The 27,798-nt window shown below is 39.9% G+C and overlaps 1 protein-coding gene across 1 annotated transcript in view; it reads left to right on the plus strand.

Annotated features, from left to right (window-relative positions):
• LRMDA (leucine rich melanocyte differentiation associated) overlaps window positions 1-22,958 on the plus strand; it is a 613,171-nt gene extending 590,213 nt beyond the window's left edge. Inside the window, exon 7 of the mRNA XM_062496685.1 lies at window positions 22,879-22,958. Within this exon, the coding sequence (XP_062352669.1) occupies window positions 22,879-22,958 (80 nt within the window). The remainder of the gene's footprint in view (window positions 1-22,878) is intronic.
• Window positions 22,959-27,798: the final 4,840 nt, after the last annotated feature.

A 27,798-nucleotide genomic window follows, 5' to 3' on the forward strand; every position in this document is an offset into this window, starting at 1 on the left:
GACAGAAGGGGAACAGCGTGCTAGTCATAGGGTTGGATCTGAATGTATGGTATAAAACAGGGCTTTCCTCTCTCACTTCAGTGCTATCTGGCAATTTATTTTAATCCTCCTTTCTCACAACATGATCTCTGTTGAGACTCCTGTTAGTTCTCCATCGCACTGGGGGTCACAATGCTCAGCAATGTGCCCAGTTGTCCTGATCCCAGGCCACACTCCAGCAGGGCAAATATGTGCCTCATGGGGAACCAATGGAATTGAGCTTGTCCCTCTGGAGTCTGTGCAGCTTCTTGCCCAGGTGGTCAAAGAAGTGGAGTAGAAAGTTGTTTCTTCCCAGAACAGAGTGTTGGGTGTGGACCAGTATTGCAGCATATTGCAGAACACAGGTCTAGCCTCTTTCTTTTCAATCTCATTACAGGAATCTTGTGTTCTTACTATGAAAAGGCATAGTGGTTCTCTTGTTGCCAGTCTAATATCTTCCTAGGTTTAGCCTATGTGTTCCCCCCCCGCCCCCCCCCCAAAGCACCTAAATTAGTTAAAAATTTTATTTAGGGACTCTTGTAAATTTAATTATAAAATACTTTCAATTCATTTGAAGATATCATCGTGTGAACATTCATAAGATTTTCTTTGACACTCATGGTTTAACATGCAGTTGTTTTTGTAAGTCATGATGCAGCAGAGTGATCAGTAATTAAAAACATACAATCCTGCTACATAGTGCAAAGCCTTCCTGTAACTGCACCCCAAAGGGTGGTTCAGTCACCACTTTGCATCGTGGTGCCGTGCTATTTCTTAACAGGCAAAAGTGTTTTTAATGTTCTGTGTACAACTAAGGCTTTAACTGATCCTTCCCATGGAAAAGAAGATGAATGATAACTCTACACTCTGCTACCAAATGTCCGTACTAATTTTCCAGTTTTACATAGAAGGCAAAGGCCATGATGTAAATGGACAATCAGGTCTCTTCTGGAGGCTTGACACTTTCATTTTGAGAGTCAGTTTTGACATCACTTAAAGTAGCATGTAACGATGTAGAGAAGAGAAAGTTAAAATCTTATGTGTTAATAGAAGAAAGTATTAGGAATTAAGATGCTGATTTATTAAAATATCTTGTGGAATTGCATACCAAATCTCTTAAATCCATTGTTCAAACAGAATGCTTAATACAAGGATTTAAGACTGAATACACTTCTCCTTCAGTATAATGTAACGCTGATTTGTAGAATCAGAGCACAGAAAAAATATTGTAACAATAATGTTGTTGGAAGAATGTTAAGCACATCTTTATGAAAAACCAACATCACAGGAGCAGTCTTATTGCTGGTATTGTTCTCTTATTGCACTGCAGTATGTGCAACATCCAGGTCACTGCCAGTGCAAAGCAGACAAGCTAAAGCTGCGATGAGTGATACTGAAGGGGGGGCAGGGGAAGGGGGGCTGTGCATGGGGATCTGGATTGTCTCAAACTCAGACCCCAAGCAGAGATCCAGTGCTGGCAAATACAGTGGGAGTCTGCAGGGAAACTCTGCAGCTTAAGTCTGCAGGGAATGGGAAAGAGTAGTTCCAGATAGGCCACCTTGACAAAGGTATTAGGTGTAGCAGGACATGCTGGTGTTCTGAACACATTGACAGTTATGAGCTTTTTAAGCAAATGTTTCTCATTTCTTTTTTCTCTTTGTTAGTTAAGTTGGATTGGGTGGCTGGTGCTGAAACAATTTAATCCTTGTCTACAAAGCAATTTATTGCAAGTTATTGCATCCTATTGCAATTGATTGCTTTATTGTTGTTGGCGTGTTCTGTGCTTTTTCTCTTAGAAATTTCATTTTGCAAATGTAGTAATAATATTTTACATGTGTAGAGTGCCTTTCATCACAAAATACTTCACAAACTAAACAGAGTTTTTGCAGTTAGTTGTTTGAAAGTGACTTAGTCTAGTATCAGGAGACACAGCTATCTTTGCCCATACAGTCCAGTCAGGCTGAAGATTTTTCTTACTGTATACTTTCTTGTAACCTGTATTGTCACCCGAGTAATAAATAGCTAACCTCCTTTCCTGGTTTAGATGCATTTACTGCTGTGACTCAAAACTTGAAGTACTTTCTGGGTAGGAAAACAGTTTCAATTACACTGGCTGCCACACCGTTGACCTGGTTGGCCACCAAAATCAACCAAAACAAACAAAACAAAAAAACCCAAGAAAGGTATTGAGGCCTAAAAAAATGTGTTTTCAAGTCTTATTACTTTCATTTTGTGCATTTTTTTAGGCATGTATGATCTTAAAAAGAGTTACTAATCCAGATCCTGTGTTTATTTGGCCAAGTGCTGCAAAGTTTAAAATTTGTATTAGTGCTTTTTATTTTATCGTATACTATGGCCTAAAGCTAAGACACTGTATTAATAAAACTGACCACCTAGAGGTAAGGGCAACAGATTCTGTTCTCCGTGGTAAGCTGGCCTTAAATTTGAGCAAATCCTTGGAAATTCTGTGGCATTCAGTGAAAGAACTGAATTAATTTAAACTGAACTGCACACAACCTTTGAAAAAATAAATCTGCTACATATATGGATAATACTACTCTTAAATATTCAGCCTCCTTTACTTACTTTAATTCAGCGGATTTTTCGCTGTCTCCACATAATTTCCGTGTAAAAGGAAAGGCTAATCTACTGGTTCAGACAAAAGGCTTAAGCTCAGATGATCTCTGTTCTGTTTCCTTTTTATCATGTTCTCGCATTTTTTCCTCCATCTGTAAAAAGGAGATGACAGCACTTCACTGCCTCGTGATTGTGGAAGGATAAATACATTGATTATGCGATGTTAAGAATGATTGAGCCAAGGATGTAACTAGGCCAATTCATATAGAGACATTCTTTCAAATTAGGAGTTGGGATATTCTGTCTTGGAGAAGCGTGGAGGAACAGTTTAGCTATCTTGCTTAAGGCGTTTAGTAGTGAAATGGTTAACAAAATACATATACAGGCAATGTTTAGGGTTTAGAGTTAAGACCCTATTGAGATGATTAAAAATAGTTCACATCTTGCTGAACTGTCATTTTGAGCTGTCTGCCAATTTAAGAACATATTGCTGCCTCAGTTAACATATGGTTCGAGTTGATACAGTTTTCTGTGCAACCATGAGAGCTAGACACATCATTATATGAAAATGAAAACAAATGGCTGAGTCCTGAGCTTGCTGCTTTCAGCCCCCCCAGTGTAAGCATGAGTTCAAAGCCACCTCGTCTTCCCATTTGGAGATTCCTGCAGCATGAGAGAGCCTGGGTGTGATGGTGAGCCACAATAACCTGCTCCTGTGCCACATGGCTGTGGCATGCAGCCTGAAAAGGACATTCCCAGGACAGAGGGTTTACGGTGTGAGCACAATGGCAAATGATCCCCTGGGCTGCTGTACCTAATTTGTCAACATTTAATTAGAATCTGGGATTGGTGAGCCTCCTTTTGGGATTTCTACTCCTCTACCGTGTCATTGGTGTTTCAGATATTTTTTACTGGGAACTTTAATGCACCGAACACCAAGCTCTGGCTGCATCTTAACTGTGTTCTACTATAAGTTAATGCTAGCAAATGGAAGAATAAAGTTTCTAAGGAAAAACTTTGTTTAGTGGGAATCGTGAGGTAGCTTTCAGTATTTGCAAAAGCAAGGTTTAAAAATTTTCCACTGTATTTATAATGGCTCTGTTCTAGAACACCTGCAAATTTTTTGCATGCTAGTTCTGTTTTTTTCTGATGGGTTATAAACTCCATAGTTGTGCTATGATTTGCTTTGCTTTGCTTAGTTTAAGTTGCAGTTTTAGCACTGTATCTTTTTTCTACTTAGGCTAGGTAAATTTTGCAGTATTTTCAACTCACTTGGTATCCACATATTTTCATTGGTGAAGTTCCCAGTATGTCTCCTATCATAGTAGAAAAAATAACTTACTCCAAACAAATTATATTTAAATTATTTTGAAGGTATGACAAAACCAAAATAAAGAGTTGAAGCTGAGATTTCATCTTTTCTTGTGCTGTGGGGCAGATGCAGACCAGAATGACTCAGGTTATGTGTACAGCATAAAGCTATCTAGATTTGGATAAATGGACTTCTTTCCTTGTACATATGGCTTTGAAACTGGCTTATTTCCCAACATTCTTTTTTGACTCAACTTTCAGATTCAGAGGAATCCAGATATCTGACCAAAACTCATTTAATTTTCTCCTGCCTATTAAAAGTAAGTATTTGTGCAAAATGAAACCACAAATCAGCTCAGGTTTGCTTGTGAGATTGATGAACCATAATGAATCTTTCTATGAACTCAGTCTAAATTTCAAGGATGTAATAAAATACAAAATCATATCCAAAAGTCGCTTTGAGTAAATCCCTGTATATCTCATAATTTTCTTTTTTGGGGGGGGGTCACTTATTTTGGGGCATTTACAAGCCAGCCAACTGACAGAAATGCCTCTTAGCAATCCCACCTGCAGATTGTCTATAAAAGCACTGGTATACGAATTGCAGCGACAAGCACCCAATGGCTGATTTTTGGTGATAAGGTAATGGCAGGGCCGCATTTAAATCTTCGAAGCTGCTGGATGGCAGAGGCCAAAATCTGTGGCTGTTCCATAGCCCAGGTTTTTCCAACACTTCGTTGGCCCCTGAGTATTCCTTGGATTTGATGAGAGGCTGCTGCTGCCCACGGAGAATGCCCTGCCCGCGGTGGGATCCCAGCTTGCTGTGGCTGCCAAGATCTTGGGTGGTGCAGGCATGTGGGGCGTGGTGTCAGCCTTACACTGGGAGGATTACACTGAGCAGGATGCACACCCCCGTGTTCTTTTCACCCGGGTTGATATTTAGTAGTAAGCTGATAAATGATTTTAGAAGCAAATTATCTCCTTCTTTCTTTTATGCATAAACCATTTTTTAAATGGCAGCATAGTGTCCGTAGCTGTTAAGCAGAGATGATTACATCCTGATGTATTAGAGCTAGGTGAAGATTTCCGAGTTTGTTACGGGGTGTTACTGTGTTTATATTCTTGTTTGCAACAGGGAGCCTGTTGGATTTGTCTTCTGAGATCTTCATTTTTGGAATCTAGATTACTACCATTAGGCTCAATGACTATTGCTGTACCACTATGCCTTTACCTAGCACAGTGACACTACTTTGTAATTTATGGGTAGTGAGAGGAAAGGAACCAGGATGCATTTCATTGATCTTTCCATGCTGTAAATGTAAAATTCATGTGCATTTTTGTTTGCTTTATGGCTGTTCTCTTTCCTTTTCCTTATTTAATATGCACTTCATACTGTGCCAAGGGGGTCAGTAGGGCAAATCAAGGAGCCAGATGGCTTGCCTCTACCCTAAGGAAACATACCAATATTTAGCTGGCCATTTTCCCAAATAAAGGCAAGACTGGAATCCACAATAAATGGGAGAGCTGGTTAAAGCTGCATCCTTTTCTTAGGTTCACAGCTACAACCTCCTTGAGGCATGAGCTTTTTATACTTCACTGCCGCTTTCCAGCTTTCTCCAAGTAACTGCATCTTGGAAGATATTAGAGGGGGGTACAGCTCATTTTATTTATGGCCTTTGCACAGTAACAAGTTTCAGTTATTATAATCTGACTGAAATAAGAAACCATAATCCATGGATGAAAAGACAGTGGACAAACTCAGTTAAATCCCTAGTACCCTGAGGATGTATATTTTGTCCATTTCTGGTTTTTTATGTTCCCTTTTTTCTGCTGTTATTCCCAACTTTAACTTTTGAAAAGCCAAGCAGTTTAAGTGGCCGGGCCTGGGGAGCTTATTTGTATGCAGCACAAATTTCAGGATCTGTTCCCAAGCCTGTGCAGAGTGAAAAATGGCCTGCATTTTCTTGATAGCCCATGTGGTTGTAAAGAATAAATGGCTAATGAATTACAGATGAACATTGACGCAAATTAATCTTCCTGATGTCCCTGGGTTATATGGCAGCCATTTAAAAGTTTAATCAATACACTAAAGTTGAAAACATGCAGGCACTGCAGTTGTTTGGATGTAATAAACATCAGAGGGAAACGGGAGGCTTGTACCCAGTCCATGTATCATAATGACAGGTATTTATGTTTAATGGACTAAATATTTTTTATTGGAAGAGAGCAAATGTCAGCTTAACTTTGTAAGCCCCGCATTCAACTTTCCTTTGAGGTTGGTGAGAGACGGCTGACATGTCATTGAAAATGAAATGTAAAAAAACCAATTGAGACAAAGCGAGGATAAGGAGCTGTTTTGCCGACGAGATGTTGCTTTAATGCTCTGCAACTATTCATTAAATAAAATGTAAACTCTACCATTTCAAACGTTGCAGTAAAATGGTTTACTGGGGCAGACTTTTAATGGTTATTAGGGAAAACAAGAGCCAACTGCTGCCAAATATTCTTTTCTGGGAAACATTTTATTTGAAAAGTCTTTTCCTGAGTTATAGTTTCAGAAGATTTATAATTATGGAACAGTCATCTCCCCCTCCCCCTTTCTTTTTTTGAGACAAAGAAAAACAAAAATATAACTTTCAGTATAACCATTTGATGGTCTTTCCCCCCCCCCCCCCCCCCCACCTTTGAACAGAGTAATAACTTAATATAAGCTTCCCAGAGACTTGGATATTAATTGTACTTGAATTCAATAAATTTTAGAGCCGTGTGTGTCCAGAACGTAACCATCATTTCTATAAATGGAGAAGGAGGCTATGCAAGACTGCCACATTCAGCAAGTCTGCACAGTTGCGTGGGTGTGGGAAAGACAACATGATATTTTTTCTTTAGGTCCAGAAGAAAGGTGTTGTCATATCATTTGGTCTTCTGAGAAAACAGACTTCTTTCAATGTTAAGCAAAAAATTTTAATACGTGGGAAAAAAAGGGAAGAACATCTTGTACCAGCTTTATGTAGTCTGTTTTAGTACCCCATTGGTTGGCTGATCTTAACTGATGGACCCTTGATGGTTTAAAGTGGTCTGATAAAGCTTCTGGTAACGTGTACTGTGAAAGCACATCAGAAAAGGAGGATAGTTGAAAGCCTGTGGGTCACTGTTTGCTTTCTTGGTGATTGGCTGAACTGCTTCTCTTGACTTCATCAACTGTCTGAAATATTTCATACATTTAAATAATTGCTCTTAACAGTGCAGTGAGTCATCTGGTGAAAGTTTGATGACTACCCTCCTATTTTAAGATCTCCAAGCTTTTACTAAAGGCTGTTTAAGCCAGACAAGCACATTGGGGGAGTGACAGAAATCTTATATTATTTCACAGGCAGCCAACATGTATAACTTCTGGTTAGACAGAAATGATAGGCAGACAATTTTATTTTGTTATTTGAACAATTTATCTCAACATATTTTTGTGTTGCATCAGATTCTACTCAGTTGAGGTGGCTACTAATATTGAATTGGGAATTAAACGGTACACCCCAATAACATTGTGGATTGGTGGTGTCATGTTTATAAGGTATCATACACTGCTTCCTGATAACAAAATAATTCTTGAAGAGCATCTGAAAGTGTTGCACATCTACTCCCTGGACAATGAGCTATTTCCATTTTTGAGTAAGCCCCAAAATAAATAAGTGTCTACATGGTGAAAAGTAAAAGAATGAAATGTGTATATTGACCAGACAGTCTGTGGAGGCTGAAGGACTGTGTGGCACAAGACTGAAACCACACCAAAATGGCCTTTTTTTTCCTCCCCCTCTTGTGCTACCCTGTCACGTGTCCCAAATACCATAGCTTCTAGCCTCAAGGACCTAGTATGGCCTCCTCTGATGATGTTCCAGACACAGTACTTTATCCTGACCTTATATCCTGCACTAGGGAGTGGGTTACTCTTTCCGTGGTATAGCCACTCCCCACCGTGGCTAGGATTTGTCTGGAATGCAGTGCAAGGCAGCCAAGCCATGAATTCCTGGGTTTGGACATTAGAAATGCTCTATTGAGTGATGCTCTGAGCTGTCTTCACTGTGACTGGGGAAGAGGAAGGTTGGAACCTTGCTGCCTTAATAAAGCATCAAGGACTTAGAAGCAGTATTGCAGTGTCCTGCTGAATTAAGTTACAGTTTGGTTCCATTTTAAAAATTGTCTTTTGTTTCATAAAGCTCAAAGGCAGTTTTTCCAAACTGCTCAAGAGTAGTAAGCTTTATTGGCAGGTGAAATAAAACAGCAGGTATCTACCACAAAACATCAACAAGATTGCACCAGACAGAGGCGGTGCAAGTAGAAAATTGGAGGTAAAGAGTGGGTGACATTAGATTGAGTCTCTCTGTCAGATGGAAAACTCTATTTTCAATAGCTATTCACAACAAAATATTAAGTTCTCTGTGAAATGTTTCATTGGGGAGTGTGAGCCACCACTATCCAACACACTACTCCAAGAACAGAAAATTTAATAAGTTATCTTCTTGATCGAACTACTATACTTTGACTAAATTAGTCTGAGTCAGATTTTTACATGAAGCTTGAACTTCAGACAAAGAAATCACTTTTGCTGGGGTTTCTGAGTATTTAAATTCTGTAGAGAGGCTACTGCTATTATGGGATTAATGAATAAAATAGACATTAAAAGAAAGTAAGAATACCTCTATAGAATATTTCTTTTAAAGCTAAAAATATGACAACTTCAAGACTTCACAATTAAAGTACGCTTCAGTTTTATTGAGAGAAAATATCTAAGGATTTGTCAATTGGCAGAATTATTAGTGATTAAATGTGGCTTTTTGAGAGAACTTTTGTTTCAGCTCAAAGCCATATATGTACTTATGTACAGCAACCTCACACAACTGTCTTGAAGATTTACCAGTCCAGACACACAAATCTACCTGCTCACCCCTTGCCTTAATAAGTGACAATGAAAAAATGTAATGGTGTTTTATCTGTCCATCACAAAAAATTACTTCTGACTGCTGGCTGAGTGATATTTTCCAAGGCTGATGCTTACCAAGCATTTAAGTACATATTTGTGTTTCAGGTTTTTTCCTAAATAGTACCAGTGCAACAAAGATGCATGGTATCTCTGTCATATATTCAAAATACTTAAATAGTGTTATAAAACTAACAATCTAAAATTAGATCAATCTAAGTGAAAAAGGAGATAGGAAACCATGAATTGGCAAAGTATATTTCTCTTTACCGTGTCCCTTTTAAATTCCTGAGGAATACAAATGTGACGTTAAAGGGCGAAAGCAGTTTGAGAATAATGCTAGTCGCATCCGTCTTAAACTGGGAGCCATAGTCCTGACAGCTATTAAAAAAATAAAGTAACTTTTGGGTTTGATTTTGTATAATGAGGATATGACAAAAAGGTTTACTTCTACATTATCCTGCAGGTGTAACTGCTGTCTGTCAATTTATCCTGTATTTTATTTTGATGATGAGAGAACACTAGGGAGAATAAAAAATTCTCTTCATCAAAAACCTTAACAGGAAAGAAAAATGTCTCAAGACAATTTCACATACTGGTGGTTATTTGTGATGGTTAAAAGAGTTATCTGAAAACAAAGAAGTCTTTCACAATGAATCTAAACACAAAAGCTTTAATAACATTTACATCTGTGTATCATCCATGTCTCCAAATGCAAGTCATGAATAACACATAAACTAGAGTATATAGGGAACAGAAGTGCTAGCACATCATTTAAAATCCAACACACCCCATCGTCAGTGGAATCAAATACACAGCAGGAATGGTTCCAGTTGATAGACACACAATGAAGTCATTGAAAACAAAAACATATTAATTATGCTCCTAAAGGTTGAGAGAGGAATGGCTGAATTCTCGAATCCTGGACCAATATATTAGTGCCCCAAATCCATGAAGAAAAGTCTGTAATGTTTCAAAAATTGTGGAAAATTTTAGTTGTCCTTATTTGTATCTCACCCATGACTGACTCTACAGAATGGGGGTAGCAGGGGGAAGAGCAGGAACTGCAAGACAAAGAGAAAACCAGGGAGAATTATCAAAAAAAAAAAAAAAAAAAAAAAGATGTTCTTGGTCCAAACAAACCACTTGCACTACATGAGCTGATTGTAAGAATAGGCCATTTCTAAACTGCAGCTGTTATGTGCTTAAGCAAACCCTGCTGGGAGAAGGGCTTTGTAGAACACCTCTCCTTACACAGACACATGGAGCATCCTTTAACAGAGGAATTCAAAGTGCAGTGTATGAGGGAAATCTTTTCTGCTTCCAAATTTTCCTGAGCTTATTACAGGATGTGAGCCTATGTCACTCTGACATAGGTTTGCCTTAAGTGTTTTCTATTTTCATTATCTTTTTGCCTATGTTAAATAACAACAACCTAGGGTGGAGACTGTGTGTGGGTATGTTGGGAAGTGAGCAAAGGGGGGCTGAGGGGAAATGCTCAGGTTGTGCGCTATAAAATGATAGGTGTCAAAAAAACCCACAAAATACCTAGCTTGGTCACAGTCATTTTCTTGGTATAATTGTTTTTGGTTGTTGCTGTGGAGTAGTGAGATCACTCATTTCACAGTTAATTTTAGATGTATTCTTTCTCTGCTCTTTTCCCCACCCTCCCTCAAATCTTTTTCCAGTCATCTCTGACACAAGGCTATTACAGCTGGGTTCCCAACTATATTAACCCCATTGTGCTGGTGTGATGAGCACCCTGGTCCTTAACGTCTTTGTGCTAAAACCCAAATCCTCCCAACAGCAAGGGGTTAATTGTCTGTTTTCAGTGTACATTAAAGCCCTCAGCTTTTTGGAATGATGTTTCCATGAGGATTGAATGTAATTACAAAATAATATAGGCACTCTGTCTTATTTTCAGGGAATGATACTTAAGTCCTTGCTGGTTTTGCTGCATGTGTTTATATTGGGGCTCTTCTTTCAGTGCACTCGATGCAAAGTATTTGCAAATTTGAGCCTTTGGGCTTTAAATGTTGTGCCGCTTCTTCTGTTCCTTATTCACTGCAGATTAGGTATAATTGATGACCTGCATTTACAGACATGGGTGGTATACAGATGTAAATGTTATTATAGCTTTTATATTTTATGTTCTTTCTGAAAGATCATTTTGTCTTTGAATAATACTCCTGTTCAGATTTTGGGGGGTTTATCTCTAAAAGAGAATATGAAATGGATATTGCACATCATATATTTCTTAAAAGTAATTTGGAATTTTAGGGTATGGGATTGGTGGTGACTGATACACTGCCTGGATGAGATATATCCCTTTGAAAATAACAGCGCCAGTACATGCCTGCATCTGTCTAACCTCATAATTCACTTTCACATTGGGTTATGGATGTCTGCATTCAGTGAGTCTATCTTCCCTTTAGGTATTATTTCAGCCCTTTGAGATAATAAGGAAAGTTTAATTGCGTTGTTAATTGATTTTTTGCACAACATTATTACCTTGATTGATTGCAGAGTTGATGAAAATGTTAGACACAGGCAGTGTAAAGTATCAGCCCAGTAAGGAGTGGGAGCCTTGTGGAGAATAGATAACCTTGATGTTAAGAGCTATATCCTTCAGATATGTCTTCCCTTGACATATTGATGGCCCTTGAAAAGGGAAAAGCTGATTGTATGCAGAATGCAATCATTAAACCCACTTCAGCTGGCTGTTGATTAATTTGTTTTTTCCTGAAGGATCTAGTTAAAGAGAAGGCCTCACTAGTATCAACAGCAGCCATTTTCCAGGCTTCTGATTATACTTAACCCTCTCTTAGAAGAAAGAAAAATGAGACTGTCTTGGTTTAGACAGGCAGATTGTCTGCTAACATTCAGCCCAACTACAATTTGGGGATTATAACACTCACTTTACCCCGTTAACTACTGCTTCCTCTGTGACCTCTCTTGCCCCTGCCTTCAGTGTTCAGCTTTGCCACAGCTAGCAGAAAGTTACGTTTGATGTTTTCTGAGTAAGGCCAGTGTCTGTTCTCAGCAGAGATGCCAACAGGGATGTCAAGCTTGTTTTGCCCAAAGACTGAAATACTTCAGTAGCATACAGCTTCTTCCCAGGAACCTCTCTGAAAGGACCACAGGGTTCACTGCACACACGTAAGTGGTTAAGCTTTCCTTATCCCTGAAAAGATCTTTCTTGTGTAATTTTTTGTTATTACTTTTGAGATCTTTGAGGTCTTCTGTAGGGCAGTTTGTGCTGTTCAGTGCTGCCCCAGGCTTAACAGCAGCACTCATGTGCCCTGTTGTTGAATACATTTAACCGAACTGTGGCTGTGTGTGACTGGCTTTCCTGCTGTGAATTTGTGTGATGGTCTAATCCCAGACTACCTGCTACCTTCAGAGGACTTTCTGTTTTAATAGCACCCACGGCGAGAGGAAAGGTGAAGAGTATTGCCTAAATGGCCTTCCTGTGGCAGTAGGGGTTTCCCTGGCAGCAAAACCTTCTCAGGATTCAGGGACAACTTCTATCTTAAGCCTTTCTTTTCCTTGTACCAGCAAATGACTCAACACATTCAAAATATACACGCAGCTTTAACCAAGCAATTTAATGCCTCTGAGTGTGGTGGAGACTTTATCCTTCCCTTAACCATTTAAAGGATGTTTGGTAAAGTAACAGGTCATTGCTTCCTTTGGCTTGGTAGTCTCAAAGACTAGCCATTTTTTGTGCTTGAGTGATAACAGTGCTTGATTATTTGGCCACATGTGTTTTATTAGGTCCATCGTGAGCATTTTGCCAGTGAGCTCCTTTTTCATAGGGGAACATGTTAACGTGTGACAGTCAAGTCTGACAAATTTGAACCAGCCAAATAAGTGAGTAATATTTCAAGCTGTCAAAGTGGGTGCATACTGATTAACTGACACACTCCAAAAGCTCTCACCAATATCCATGCTCTGGTGGAAAATGTTTACTAAGCAGAATACTTGTTAGAAAGTCTTTTGTGCTTTAACTAAACTTTAATGACTCTGACCCTAATGGAGGGGTTTTAATGTGCCTCTCAAGCTGTTTCTTAGTCCCCAGTTTTTTATCTTTGGTAAAAGCGTCCATAGAGACTAAAAGTGCACCTGTAAACTGCATTCTACTGGCCACTGTGTTATAACCTTCAGCCCCCTCCCATTAGAATACTTTTAAAAGGAGGCTGAGGAAGGGGGACAAGAGTTGAGGATAGAAAACAATGACAGTATTTTGGCTTTCGGCACTGGAGGCAGGTTGGGAACTAGACTATGGCCAGTAACTATTTAGCAATAGCAGGTGGTGCTATATGTCATATAGTATAGAGCAAAATTCTACTAAGAGGCAAGCCCAGACTTTTTCCAGAGAGCCACATATTTTCTGAATACTTTGAGTGTTTGGTTCCAGATGCACTTTTGATTTCACTTGATGCTAAATAGTAATAGTGACAGAAGAGAGAAAGGAGTTTGCCTGTTGTTGTGGGCTCTGGATGTCTTTACAAAGTGCCAGATGCCTTCAACTTCTGCTGCAAATCAAGGGAATCCAGGGCCTTGTAGGGTCTGCTTCTCAAAAAACATTTGTTTTTGTGTTAGGAAAAATCCAAGCAATCCTATTATTAACAATTACTTAAATGGTTTTTGTTGTTTCTGAGGAAGGGCTTGTGGAAAGGAGCAAGTAATGGCAGACAAAGAAGGTTCCCTTAACTGTATCATAGTGTGACACCAGCACTATTTAATTATGCTCTTTAATTTTATTTGAGAGACTTTCTTTCCCAGCTTTAAAAATAAAAAGCAACTTGTCTTTATTTCAGATGACTCTCTTGAGTAGTTTCAAACCAGTTGAGCCAGACTGAATTTTCTACGGCTTTTTCCCTAATGTGAACTCCTGCAGCAGGAACACATTTGAGATCCAAAAGCAAGTTTTACTCATGAGATGAGCCAAATTTATGTCTAAACTCTCCAGAAGGGCCCTGCTGCTCAAATATTTTTCACATAAGAATTTGTAATTTTATTGGAATGCTTGCAGACTTTCCGAACAATAATTCCAAAAGTTTGCTTTGTGCTCCATAAATCATGGTACATTGTTTAATTCTATCACAGTTACTGAAAGAACTTACTTCCCTCTTTTTTCCTCGAATTTTACTGCTAATGCAATCTGTGCATGGTTAAGGTTTGTGAAGTGTGATTTAATTATAGTCATTTTTGTTTTCTTAATGACCTTGTCATTCTTTATGGTTTAGTTCGATTGCTGAGTAGTGTAGGTTTTATTATTAGAATGTAGCCCAAAGTACAGAGCAGCCAGCAGAAAGGCCATTTTTGCATATGTTAGCCAAATTAACTGAAAATCTCCTAAATCGTATGGTGAGTGTACACTGAACAGCTGAACTTTTGTGTATATTCGGGAAGGGACTTTAGAACCTCCTTTTCCTCCATCATTCTGCACATGTAAAGTGTCTCTTACATCACTTCAGTGCTCGAACGGCTGCATTAACAAAAGTAAGAGAAAGGTGCTTCAAAGCAGCCCTGACATTTAGGCGGCGAACATTAGAGAATAACAAGTGCCTCCGACGGGGAAGGCGGGGGGTCAGCTCCCCCCGACCAAAGCATCGCAGCCTTTGGTTCGGAGTGATGCACACACGGACTGGGGCTCCCCGGGATGAGCCCGGCACAGCCGGGCACACACGGTGATACCCATGAGCCCATCACAGCCTGGCACACACGGTGATCCCGGGATGAGCCCATCACAGCCTGGCACACACGGTGATCCCGGGATGAACCCGGCACAGCCTGGCACACACGGTGATCCCGGGATGAGCCCGGCACAGCCTGGCACACACGGTGATCCCGGGATGAGCCCGGCACAGCCTGGCACACACGGTGATCCCGGGATGAACCCGGCACAGCCTGGCACACACGGTGATCCCGGGATGAGCCCATCACAGCCTGGCACACACGGTGATCCCGGGATGAGCCCAGCACAGCCTGGCACACACGGTGATCCCGGGATGAGCCCATCACAGCCTGGCACACACGGTGATCCCGGGATGAGCCCAGCACAGCCTGGCACACACGGTGATCCCGGGATGAGCCCAGCACAGCCGGGCACACACGGTGATCCCCATGAGCCCAGCACAGCCTGGCACACACGGTGATCCCGGGATGAGCCCAGCACAGCCCAGCTGCTGGCCTGAGGTTGCGAGCAGGGGCCGTGCCGCGCGGCTTTGGCGGCTGGGCGCGGATTGCCGCCCGCCCGCGCGGCTCGGCGCGGCTCGGCGCGCTTGGCACAAAGAGCTGCTGCCCTCTAGTGCCCGCGGGCCCGCCCGCACCGGCAGCCGAGCTCCGGCAGCCCGGGCTGGGGTGAGGGCCCAGGCCGTAGAACCCCTCTCGAACCCCTGTTTACAGCCTTCTTCTCTGTCTTTGCTCTGCTACTTTCATTTAGACCGCAGAGAAGAGAATGAGATACTTTCATTAGTTTTCGAGACTAAGAGGACTGCGAGCCCATGCTTTCTTTCCTCCGTCCCTTTCAAGGGCATTCAATATATTCAAATAAAGGCATCAGTCCGCCCCTAAAATTCGGCTCGCTGATGCTTTCTGTGCACTTGGGGTTTTTTTGGTTACAGTGTCTACCTAACAACAATATTTATGAGTCTGAGTAATTGGGAAAAAAATCTCCTTTAATTTTTCAACATATTTCGCTACAAGTATTTAATTATAAAGTCGGTGTTAATTCTCTCCATGATAGTTGCAGTGCAAAACTGGTAAAGGTGCACCGAAGAGACAAAAGCATTTGGTTTCGGCTTTTTGTTTATTTGTTTGTGAATTTCTGTTGCATACTTTTTGTTTCATTTTCACTAGAAAGAGACATTCCAACCCCCCGACATATTTCTCTGATGATAGTTAGAATGAGCATGGAAAGATTCCAAAGAAATCCCAAGTGTAGGACCTTAAATTGTAACAATGATACCCAGCGGAGTATGGAACTGGTTAATGATTTAAAGTATTATGCCCTAAATGCTCCTATTTTAGCCAACAGCAGAGAATCTGTAGACAGCACATGCCCAGATCAAAGCTGATCATGTCAATGTCATTCAAGGAGGGAAGGATACCCTCCTTTCCCCCTGCTCTCCCCCCTACCCTTTTTTTAAACAAAGTATGACATCTGAGGAACAGTGTGTTGATTGTTCCACTGCCAGGATACGCATAATGGAAACATTAGCTCCAAGATAACTTTTAATCTGTCAGCCTAATGGCTCCTTAATGTGTAGAGGGCTTTAAATGTATGTCAGCCAGGGCTGTATAAAGTAATATAGTTTGTGGCCTGAATGGATCTAGATGACTCCACACCATGACACAATATGGTTTATTATTAAGTATCAGCTCATCAGCTTATTCCCACGGACTTGGACAAGCTTCTCAATTTTCCAGTAACAGATTATGTGAGAAAAAGCTTGCAGTGCGTTTTTTTGGGTTTTTTTTTTTAACTTTTTCTTTCTTCCCTCCCTTCCAAATTACAAGTTTCTTCCCTAGTTGCACTGGGAGCCCTGAAGTGTATTTACAGCAGGCTGCACTTTATCACACATCAGCTTGACTGCTAGTTTACACTGAACATTTATGCAGCTTCCTTGGCCCAGGATGCAAACTTCACATCTTTGTATTCCTATCACCTTCATTGCAAATTTTTCCAGCATCCCCTCCCTGTTGACTGCTTTGCTCCCCCCTCCCTTACTCTCACTTCCCTGCATACTCCCCCCTTTTTCCCCCTTCCCACAAACAGGCCAGTGAGACTTGACATGTCACAGTACTTGTCTATGCAGGATACTTGCAATAATTCAGTGTGCTAGTTTGCCTTCTGTGATTCCTCTCAGCTCTAGTTTAGGTGTATAATTCTAACACCACTGCTGTAGACTGGATACAGATTTGATTTTGTGCCTTTCAGTAATTTCTTTCAGTCTGAAAGATCATTTTGTGCCCCATGCTGTAGGGTGTCCAGAGGAAAATGTTAACATTTTTCGGCATCCCTGTGCAGGGAGCAGAGCAAAGAGGTAATTCATCTCCTCTGAATGGGAAGGTTACCTTCCTTGAATGTTGTTACCCTCAGAGGGAGGGGGGAGTCAGGATCAGCAGTTTACTACTGAAAGGCATGTCTTCTTTCTCCAGGAAACCTGCAATGGACCACAATCCCTAATTCACAGGCACCTCTTTGGGAGTATTTAGGGACCACTCTGAGTACTGTGGCCATGGTGAAGGAATTTTATCTTAGCCACAGCTAGCTCTGTCTCCAGCCTTCTCAAGTACAACCTCACCCCTTTATGCATAGCTCCTTTTAGAGAAATTATGCATCATTTTTGCTTACATTTAGTGTTTCTATCCTCTTAACAGTAAGTAGTTTATAACCTAAGTAAAGTTAATATTTGTGCATTTGTTATGTGAGCACTTGAGAGTATTTCATGATAATGTTTTAGGGAATTTATCTGACTTTTGTTTTTTGCTATATTTCAGGTCTTTTTAAGATTCTTGTCTGCAGCACTTTGCTGTGGCACAACTAAAGGTCCCATCTTTTGTTATCTCTTCTTTCTGTTGCTCCTTCTTCTCTGATTTAAGGAGTCAAGATCCTGTGTCTTCACTCCAGCCAGGAGCAGTCTGGAAACTGTGGTTGCAACAAGCAGATAAAATGGTAGCAGCCAGAGAACCCGTCACATTAGCAAGGACAGCTGCAACTCTTCTGTTCTGTTCCTGTGTCCCATTGCAGCTTGTGAGCTCAGTCCTCCCCACACTGCCAGTGGTTTGTTTGCTGGGGCAGAATGCCAGTCTGAGTGGGTCTCTCTGGGTTACAACTTGGCTGTTCTGGGGAGCACTTGGTGACCCAATGATCCTTTACACCTTTTCTTGTCTTCCAAGGGATCTTCTCAGATTCCTGTGTCAGAGAATCCATAGGCTGGATCATATTCAATAGAAACAATTATTCTGTTTCACCAAAAGGAACTGAAAATAAGTTGTCAGCTAGACAACTAGTTAAAGTTGTTAGAATTTCCAGGTAGGTAAATACAAAGTGAAAAATTACCAAACTCATGTACAAAAGGGTTTGCTTTGGGGGTTTTTTGGTGGTTTGTTTTTTGTTTGTTTGTTTGTTTTTTGTTGTTGTTGTTTTTGTTTTGTTTTTGTTGGTGTTTTTGTTGTTGTTGTTGTTGTTTTGGGGTGTTTTTTTTTACCCAACTTTGCATACCCCTTAGATGAAAAGATTTTTAAGAGTTTTAAATTAGCTTGACTCGTGGAGGAGTTTTGCCTAAATCAGTAGTATTGTAGACTTTAAATTGTTCATATATAGGTATTTATTCTCCTCTAAATGTTGTCTATAGGGAATTACTTTCCTTTATAGGAAGTTTATATTAATATTTAAGGGAATTTCACAGCTTCTGTTCATTAATTGTAGAATATGCCCAAGTGCCTATGAAAAAAATGATAATGGTATTGATATTTCATCCTGAAAGGTCTCAAAACAATTTACAGACTGGTAGTATAACCACACTGAAATGCACCCGGCTTCTTGGTGGAACATGGCAGCTGTTTAATAGCCCGTAGCAAAACTATGCAACAGCAGGTTGTGCAAAAAGAGATGAATATGGATCAAATACAAATTGGCAGTGGAGGATTTAGGTACTGTGCTCTAATTAAAGTTAGGTGAAGTGGAATTCCACTAGAATATTGAGTCTGTGTATGGAGTGCTACACTTTATCTGACCACAGCTCCTAGTATCAGGCCCTGTGGTTAGTCCATGTGAAAGACAGGCAGAAGGCAGTGAACTGAAATGTACTCCCTGATGGATACTGCAGACCAGTGTTTGACAAAAAATTTAATTGTGGATACTTTGCTGCTTTCACTTGCAGAAGGGCTTATTAAAAACATTTGATGTTTAAATGGGTGCCTGGTGGGGATATTGGGCAGATGTAGCAATAAGTTTTGGTGGGGGTGGCAAAATTTTTGAGTTAACTACTTAGTTTTAGTAATTACTTTTAAAAGAAAACTGAATGCTACTGGAGGAAGCTGTGTTTCTGGAAGCTGCCTAAGTTGTGATAACTGAGAGGTGGGTTTTTCTACATGTGGAGTGTTAACATACTAGGAAAAAGAGGTAGGAAAAAGGCAACAAGATGCTACCCAACAAAAATTCCCTTAGATCACTGTTGGCTTGAGATGAATTTTGACCTGGAACTAAGTAAGTCTGTACGATCTCTAGGTCTAACACTTCCCATTGCAACTTGGTTTTGCTACTTCTGTTATAATACATCTGCAAACCTTTTTTTTTTTTTTTTTCCTCTCTAGCAAAGTGTATAGCAGTCTAAAGGCACCACAGCTCTCTGCAAAATATGCCAAATTTAAAAGGAGCTAACATGACTTGAACTTTTTTCACGTGCTTTAGTGTGCATGTATGTATTTATTTATTTATTTGGATAATTGGGTTTTCTCTCAGCTAAGGAAAGGCTGGTGTTGCTGACATTACAATGTGTTTGTGAAGAAAGACTGATACCACAACACACACAAGCAACTGCAAGGTCATTACTTACCCAGCGTAATTAGAACATCCATTCCGAAGGATGGAAACATTTACAAGATAAAGAGTGAATTTAAAAATGATTCTTCCCAATGCATTTTTTTCATAATTATAGTTTTAACAGCTTGTGGTGATGGTAGAATCAGCTACTTAAGAAAAATTAGAAGCCTCATTCGGGGAAGATGATCCCTCAAGAGACCTTGTGTTGTCATTTCTTACAAACCTAGAACAGAAACCTCATTCTGGATGCTGTGTGTTGTTTTGATGTATAGGGGGTATACTTAGCTTATTATGGCCAATGCTGGATATTTTAATTAAAAACAAAAGAACAGCTGTAGATGTATTGTTTACCCCTCATTCTTTCCTTTGTCTGTGTGCAAAAGAACAAGAGTACTCCCAGCCCTGCAAGAAAAGAACACCATAGCAGATAGGTAGAAAAAAAAGCAGTAGCTTTCCTGAATTCACATGTGACATATCTTAGCATCAAAATTCTCATTGTGGCACACAAATATTTTGCAGTTCTCTGAGCTTTCTGTAGTTGCCAAAGGGAGGTGGGACATAAAGAGGAAAAAACAAAGCAAAACAAATAACCAAGCCAGTCACCGCATTTAATTTATGAGCAAGATTATTGTTTTACAAATAACCTTCATGATAAACAAGGTCTCGTGGCAACATTTTCAACTGTGCTTTTATCAAGGCTCTCTGAGCAGCATGTGTAATATGCCTGGCAATCGAATCACAGCTGTGTGCCTGGGTAGGGAATCTCTGCGGAGACAACACTTCCTTAATTTAAACAATTGTAGGCTGCAGGATTTCAAAAATTTCAGCTGACTTTAACTGTCACTAGCCCAAGCACCTTTATCCCCAGGCGAGCAGCAGCAGCTGGATTTCATTTCCTGCTGCCAGACTGTCCGACATCTTTGCTGAACATCCCAGGAACAGAGCGTCTTTACTTTAAGGATTTTATTCAAGGTGACAGCTCCTCACACTTTAGTGTTCAGATCACCTCAAGTAGCTGAGATATCAGTGAAAATGAGAGCACTTCTCCAGCAAACTCCAAATTTAGATTGACTGAGGTTATCCCTAGGCCTCTAGACCCAGCCTCCATGACAGCACAGGCCTGCCAGTAACTTTAAAACTACAGTGGAGTTTGTAATGATGTCTGGGGAGAAATATTCTGCCAGAGCAGTGGAGGATACTATAAGCGATAGGAAATGATGTCAGATTTAGTTAGGAGTGGAGACAGTGTTAGAATATACTTGGCATAATATGGCACCGGTATCTCTGTCAGCATCTCTGTTTTCTGTCACCGCACACAATCCCAGGCCTGTCTGTAGCCCTGACAGTGTCTTTTCAGATCAGGTTATTGCCAACTTGGAGACTGGCTCAGTGCAGCACCATACAGCCCCCTTTGTTTGAAGTCTGCCCTTTTGTCATTAATGCACTTGATGTCTATTTAAATCTGACGGTGAATACAGTATCTGTTTTCCTGTCAGGAGATCATTGACAATATTAATACCTCATGTCCTTGCCTCATTTTCTAAGCACTGACACCTAGCTATAGTCTCCAGCATTCATCAAACAGCACTCTCTCACCAGTATCTCTATAAACAGTCTTGCTTCCAGTCCTTAAGAAATGCAACAGACCTCAAACAAGACTTTTATCAATGCCAGTGAAAAAGGAGTCCGAAGAATGTCGTTAATAAACTGCTCATATCCTTTGCATTTAGAGCTCTAAATGGCCTTGTTACCAACTTGGGGAATCTGTCTAGGGAAAGAAAAACTTGGTTTTCGTTAGACTCTTGTTTAGGAATGCCATTATCATTGTTCGCATGTGGAAACTGCTTCACTAGTGAAATTACTGAAGTTGAAATTATTGAAGAAAGCTCTATGTAGGAGGGGAAAATGATCAGGCACTCCACCATATAGTCCCCATTTGTATTATCCTGAAGAGGACCTTTTTTCACAACAAATGACAGGCCTATCAATTTCCGCCCCCCAGAACCCTCATAGGAACGTGTTACCATCATGATGTCTTAGAGAGGAAGAAGAGCATGGGTTAACATTAATCTCTCATGAGCCATGCCATCCAAAGCTTTAGTAGCTCATCTTATGTATCTTAACTATATCCAGACGTTTCACAGGAAAAAAAATGGACCAGAATATAAAAGCTTGCATAGTTATTTCATACTGCAGGTGGGCACAGTAACGGCTGTGTGAGATCTGGAAATCTAAAACAAGAAAGAATGGAGGATCTGCTCCTTCCCCTTCTTTACTCTTCATGTAAGGCAGTGCTCGTCTCCTTCGGGATAGGTTATGTTTCCCCTTACAGAGGTGAGCTGGGTACTTCAGGGACTGCTCTGGTAAGACACTCCCAAGGCAGAGGAGACCCTTCCACCTTCTTTCCGTTCATGGGAGACGACTTTAATTTGATTATACATGTCTGAGGGCTCAAAGAATAACTCTGCTAGTAAAATTTAGCATCTTTGAGGATGTTCACAGGTGGGATGTGACTGTGAACTTACGCTTTCACATACCACTTAGTACCACCAGAGGGGATGCTTTTGGATAAGGTAGTGAGATTTGCAGGTATGTGTGTCTCACCCACAGCAGTTAAGGCTTCCTCAGGCATCTTTCTGCCTGTACTTACTGTAAATAATGTGCCTTGCCTCCCAAAATCAGTATTATGGCTAATTATTGAAAGCATCCTTCATGTGCCAATATTTAGCATAATTAAATTCTATCTTGCTCGTGGGATGTTGCAATGTTGTTTGGAGAGATACTTTGGAAATGTTTTTATTAAATATTTATTTGTATGGATGGAAATGCTGGAGTCTGGGGAGGCCAACTGTTCTAGCCCATCTCTGTCAATGGCTTCCCATATGGATTTCAGCCACTCACTTTACTCACAGTTCTCTGTCACTGAAAACAAGGGTGGTTTAGGTATGATTTTGGGGAAGTTTGACAGGTTTTTGCAGAATCCACATTAAACTGTAATTATTTGCAGTTGGTTTGTTTGGGTTTTTTTCTTCCTTTTTGGTTTCATTGATCAGGAAAACCTTTTAAACACATAGCAAGGAGATAGCAGAGAGCACAAAATATAATTTCAACCCAGACTTTCTGGTTTTTTAGAAGCAGGAGAGAGGTAGTGTGATTTAAAACCCACTGTATTATGTTTCACTGTTATGTAGTTCTAGTTTTGAAGACACTTGTGGATGTATGTTTAACAGGATAGGTCATGTAGGTATTCAAACACATTTTTCCAGTGGGCTCGATACTGCTGATTGAAATGGCAATACTGAATATTTTAAATGCACAAACTTTCTTTTGCAGGACAAGAGAAGACTGCTCCTTTCCCTCCTTCAAAATTCGCAAGTTATGTGCTTTATTGCGTATTATTCTACTTCAATCCTAACTGTAATTCATTTCCTTTTTATTGCAGGCATTTTGGGGAAATGTCGCTACATTTACTATGGAAAACATTCCGAGGGCAACAGATTCATCCGAGATGACCAGCTATAAAACACAGTGCTGTTTTGTGCCTCTTTAATCCCTCTATATAAGAAGCACAAATCACATCTACATTTTAAGCGTGTATCTAAAGTCCTCTAGTGCCTTCTGCTGACTTTGCCAAGCCTGTCAAGATCATCCTTCTATCTTAGTCTGAGTAGTCACATAGAGATTGACATGATTGCCTTTAAGCAGGTCCCATCCACCAGTGTGACAGACAGCTGCAGCCGAGCACCCGGCCTGACAGGAGGAGCTGTGTGATGGATTGCCTGGTCCGAGTGCTGCTCGCAGGAGAGCAGGGGTCACACCTGGGGCTGGACTGAGCCTGCTCCATCCGCGGCGCCTCCGCAAAAGCACCGTGTTTATCTCTGCCCGGCCTGTTGAGCGAAAGTGGATGCTGATATCCAAGTGTTTATAAAAGAGAGAGGCTGTAATTTCAGATGAAAAAAAAAAACCCTTATCTGTTCTTACTTTTTTCCCTGTGAATTAAGTGCTTGTGTTTCTATCATCTCATACATGCTTATACAAATCCTTCCACAGTTTGGTAGTACACCCACCCACCCCCAAATGAGCCTAGATGGATTATTTTTTCTTTCAGCAGGGAAAAACATATATCCTGAAAACATTTTGGCCATGCAAAGCACTGTCAATTGGTATACGTGTTTATATGCAATGGAAAAGGATTTAAGCAATTTTTCAGACAAACAAATTTTTCTAATTGTTGGATTGCATCTCATTGTTTACTAGCTCTTACCTTCAGAAAAGCGAACATTTCTTTGTGCTTCTGTGTAAAATAATGTCATAGTTTAACTGTTTACACTTGGAAGAAGTCCTTGTTGGTCATATTGACAGTGTGTATTATTCCTGGTTTGTTGCACAAGCTATTTTTAACTTGTAGGGATTACGTTTAGAATTGAATGCTTAAATTTGTGGGGAAAAGTGCTTAAAAGGAGTGATATAAATCTGCCACCAGATGGGTGTGATTATTCAGAGGGGAGGAAGGTCAACAAAAGTTACTGGTAGAATTAACATAATTAGTAGCTTTACTAATATATTAGAGAGACAAGTCAGGAATAATCTCTTTTGATATCTATGTGAAAAAGGCTACTGTCAAATTTTCAGTCAAAGAACTAAAAAGGCATGGCAAATTTTCTGCTTTTCTGATAGAGACCTTGGACATATTTAGAATAATGAACTTGTTGCTGTGAGAAAAAATAAGTCCCATACTTATGCATTTACTGGTACTTGATATAATGGGATTGACCAAGGACTATGCAAAAATCCTGACCTCTTGACTGTTCCAATCCCATTCATATTGATCCCAGTTGAGAGCTATCAGTGCCTAGCTGTTCTTGGTTTGTTTGAATGTACTTGGCCCTGGTTAAAAAAAAAAAAAAACAAAAAACAACAGTTTTGAGAAACTGCCTTGGGGGCTTTTATCAGCTGGCATTACAGGTGGAAGTGAAGTGGACATGGAAGGCAGCGGTGGAAGCAGATGGGACTGATGAAATAGCGAGGCACTGGCTGAGTGCCAGAGGAGAGCTTGCTGCTGCTCAGCATTCTAGGCCTCACTCAGTGAACGGAAGCCTTTGCTCACTCTGAAAGTATATAATAAATCTTTAACAGATACTTAAAATCACTGATGAGCATAGAACAATCTAGTTCACACCACTTGTAGTTCAAATGGAGCTCTGAGTTGTTTGATTGGTGTTTTAGCCACTTGTCATGCCTCTTCTAATGTCATGTGTGACTACAAATTAAATGCCAATTCACATTACAAGTCTGAGGAGGTACCGGATGAATTAAAACTACATGCCTTTTTCTTTAATGAAAAAATATTAATAGAAATATTTAGGGCACTTGTCATCTGTTTTGAGTACCAAAATAACAGCAACCTTAGTTTGTTCCTATCATGATGTCTGTTTTGAAGCCTCCACACATTTTGGCTGTGGCAGTGTTAGAGGCAGCAGAGTTCAGAGCAGGGGTGTTTAGAATAACCTACTGTCACTCTCAGTCTGTTTGCATATATGTTCTTGTCTTTATAAAAGGCTTTAACCCTGCCTCAAACAATAAACAGCACTTGCAAACTGACCACATGATTTTTCCATCTTTATTTTGCTTGTTTACTTTTCCTAATGTCAAAACCATTTGTATCATTTTCAGGAGTGTTTTCTTCCTAGCAAAGCTTTGGAGGCAAAAATATTTTTGGATTGAAATTTGAACAAATTCTCTTCCACTTTGGACTTTGTTTTCACTTGGGGGATTATATACCTAGAATTAAATACGGTAAAGTCCTGATTAAAATCTGCTTGAAGAGAAGTCACACTAACTGTCTCTGATTCTGAAAAATCCAGAAGAAAATCAACGAATAATTATTTTATATTACTAACATATATTAGGATATTATTTTAAAACATGCATGGATGTGTATTACGGTTTATGAAAACATCTTTTTTAATTTTAAATATGCATAGCATTTTATTTTCAGATGTGTTCTGCTGAAATTCTGGTTCAAGAGATGGCAGAATTTTCACACCCAAAGTTGCTACCTATACTTGGTTCTTTCCTAAGTGGGAACTGGGCCTGAATTTCTCAAATGAACTATCATTTAGGATGAAAGTTACATTAAAGTAATGTAGGAAGAGATTCCACTCTTTTTCCTTTGCTCCCCTTTCTCCATATGTGGCACATTTTTGCCTCTCAAGATTAACTAGGCTATTAAAAATAAAAGATTTGCCCACGAAGTTAAAAATATTTTAAAATACATATATTTAAAGGAACCACTCCAGTCGTAGTTCTTCGTGTTGTAACAAGAAAAATTGGCCAACCATGTGTCTTGACAATTAAAAACGTTAGAGATCTGAGGTATGCTTGAGTAAGTAATCTTCAAATACTACAAATTGAAAAAAAAAATTGTTCAAATTTCAGTCATAGGTTCAGTCTTGAGACGACCTTTGCCTTTGGTCAGACAGTGCATTTCTTCACAAATGAAGACTAGGAGGCAAATGTTTTTACTACCAGATGCCTACAGAAGCTGTGCTTACTACATTTGTAACTTTAGGTGTTGAAAATGTTAATCTCTAACCTTAAAATTAAAAACAAGGAAAAGATCCAAACTAGAACTTCACTTCAATGTTTCAAAAATAAATGACCTTCAGTGAAAATCCTGCTGTTATGGATACACAAACCTAACTTTAGAGCACACTGGCTTTAATTGAATCTGTTGCATGCATAAATGATTTATGGGATTGCTGAAAGTATGTCACCACTGAAGCCACTTTCTCCTCCCTTCTTAGGGCTGAGTCTCACAGTGTTTACTCTAGTATTTGCCTTACTCAAACTGTGAGTCTCTTTGAAATCAAAGTGTTAGCCATGTGAATTAGAGTTACTAAGTTTTGAAGGCTGATAGGCAGCCCTTTTTAATACATTTGTTCTTTGAGCAGAGCCTTACTTGATTGCTGAATATTCGATTCTCACATCTTTACAGATGAAAAATCACTGTGTGCTGGTGCACCATTGCTCCCATTTGAGACAGAAGAAAGAAACAAACCTGACTGTGCTTTTGAAAATGCTTTCTGTAAATTACAGGGTTCATTTACTGAAAGTGGATGTCTTAATATTTTTTTATTCCTGCCAACAGTATGAGTATGTTGGGAAATGTCTGCCCCCAGCAGAACTTTGCTGGATGCAGCCTTTGTGGTGAAGTTCTGAATCAGCCCATTTTATACTGACTCACATTGAGTCTTACCACATATTTCTTCTTAATGTGGTGTGATAGTTGGCACATGAATCTCTGCTTGCCCACTTTGGGAAAGTTTATTGTCTTTATTCTGTAGATCTGTCTGTCTTTTTGCTTTGTTAAATGGTTGGCATATATGAAAGAAAGAGATGAAATTCAGCTTTCCAGAGGTGTAACCGTATAGGCAATTTGACTCTTTATGTCTGACATGGATTTCTGCGTATCCATTTGCAGGTTCAGTCTGCAGAATCTGACAGTAAATCAGGTGATAAGAAGTCAGGGCTCTTGCATGGCCTGCTAGCTGTTGTCCTCTGTTCTTAAAGATCTCTAGCTGTGTCCTTGTCTGCTTCAATTGCCATCTCATTGCACTGCAAGCAAGTGATGGCACAAAATAGGTAAATGATCCGCTTTTGTTTTTAAAGTGAAATATCTGCTTCTCTGCTAATAGTAGAACAATTGGAAGGCACAGTTTGCTTTCTCTGGGGGTTTTATATGTACACATGGTAACTTACATCTCACTGGCTCGATTTTTTTCTGCTATTTAGTTCAAATCTCTTTTCCCCAGTCTTTTCTACTCCTAATAACGGGAATAAAACAAAACAAACAATATATTATTGTGAGAAAACAAGCATTTAAAAATCTTTCTGTGAGACCATGCCTATGCTAACAACTCCGTGGAACAGGTGAGCACTGTTACTCACAAACACATATAAATGGATTGATCAGGACCAAGATCCTGATTTGAAGACTTGGAGTTAGCCTGTGAATGTTAACAACTGATAGAGCCTTCGATTTCCTCATGCCACTCTCACAGCATTAGATGGTTGGAGAAGCTGGTCTTGCCTAAAATGAGTTAATGCTCATTTTATTTCTAATATTATCCAAATACCTTTCCAAGGCCTTGGATTGTATGAGAGATAGGCCTGAGAAAAAATTGCTTCTTCCAGTGATTTATAACCTGCTCCTTAGAAGTCTTAGGAGTATTTTCTTTGGCATTTGCTATCTGAGAACATGGAGGATATACTCAGCACTCCTACTTCATCAGAGCTGGCTGAATTAATACGTTTTCCGTATGCAGTTCTAAAGCAGCTGAATCTTTCTAAAAGTTACCTT

This window comes from Cinclus cinclus, chromosome 7, assembly GCF_963662255.1.
Source record: "Cinclus cinclus chromosome 7, bCinCin1.1, whole genome shotgun sequence".
NCBI classification, from domain to species: domain Eukaryota; kingdom Metazoa; phylum Chordata; class Aves; order Passeriformes; family Cinclidae; genus Cinclus; species Cinclus cinclus.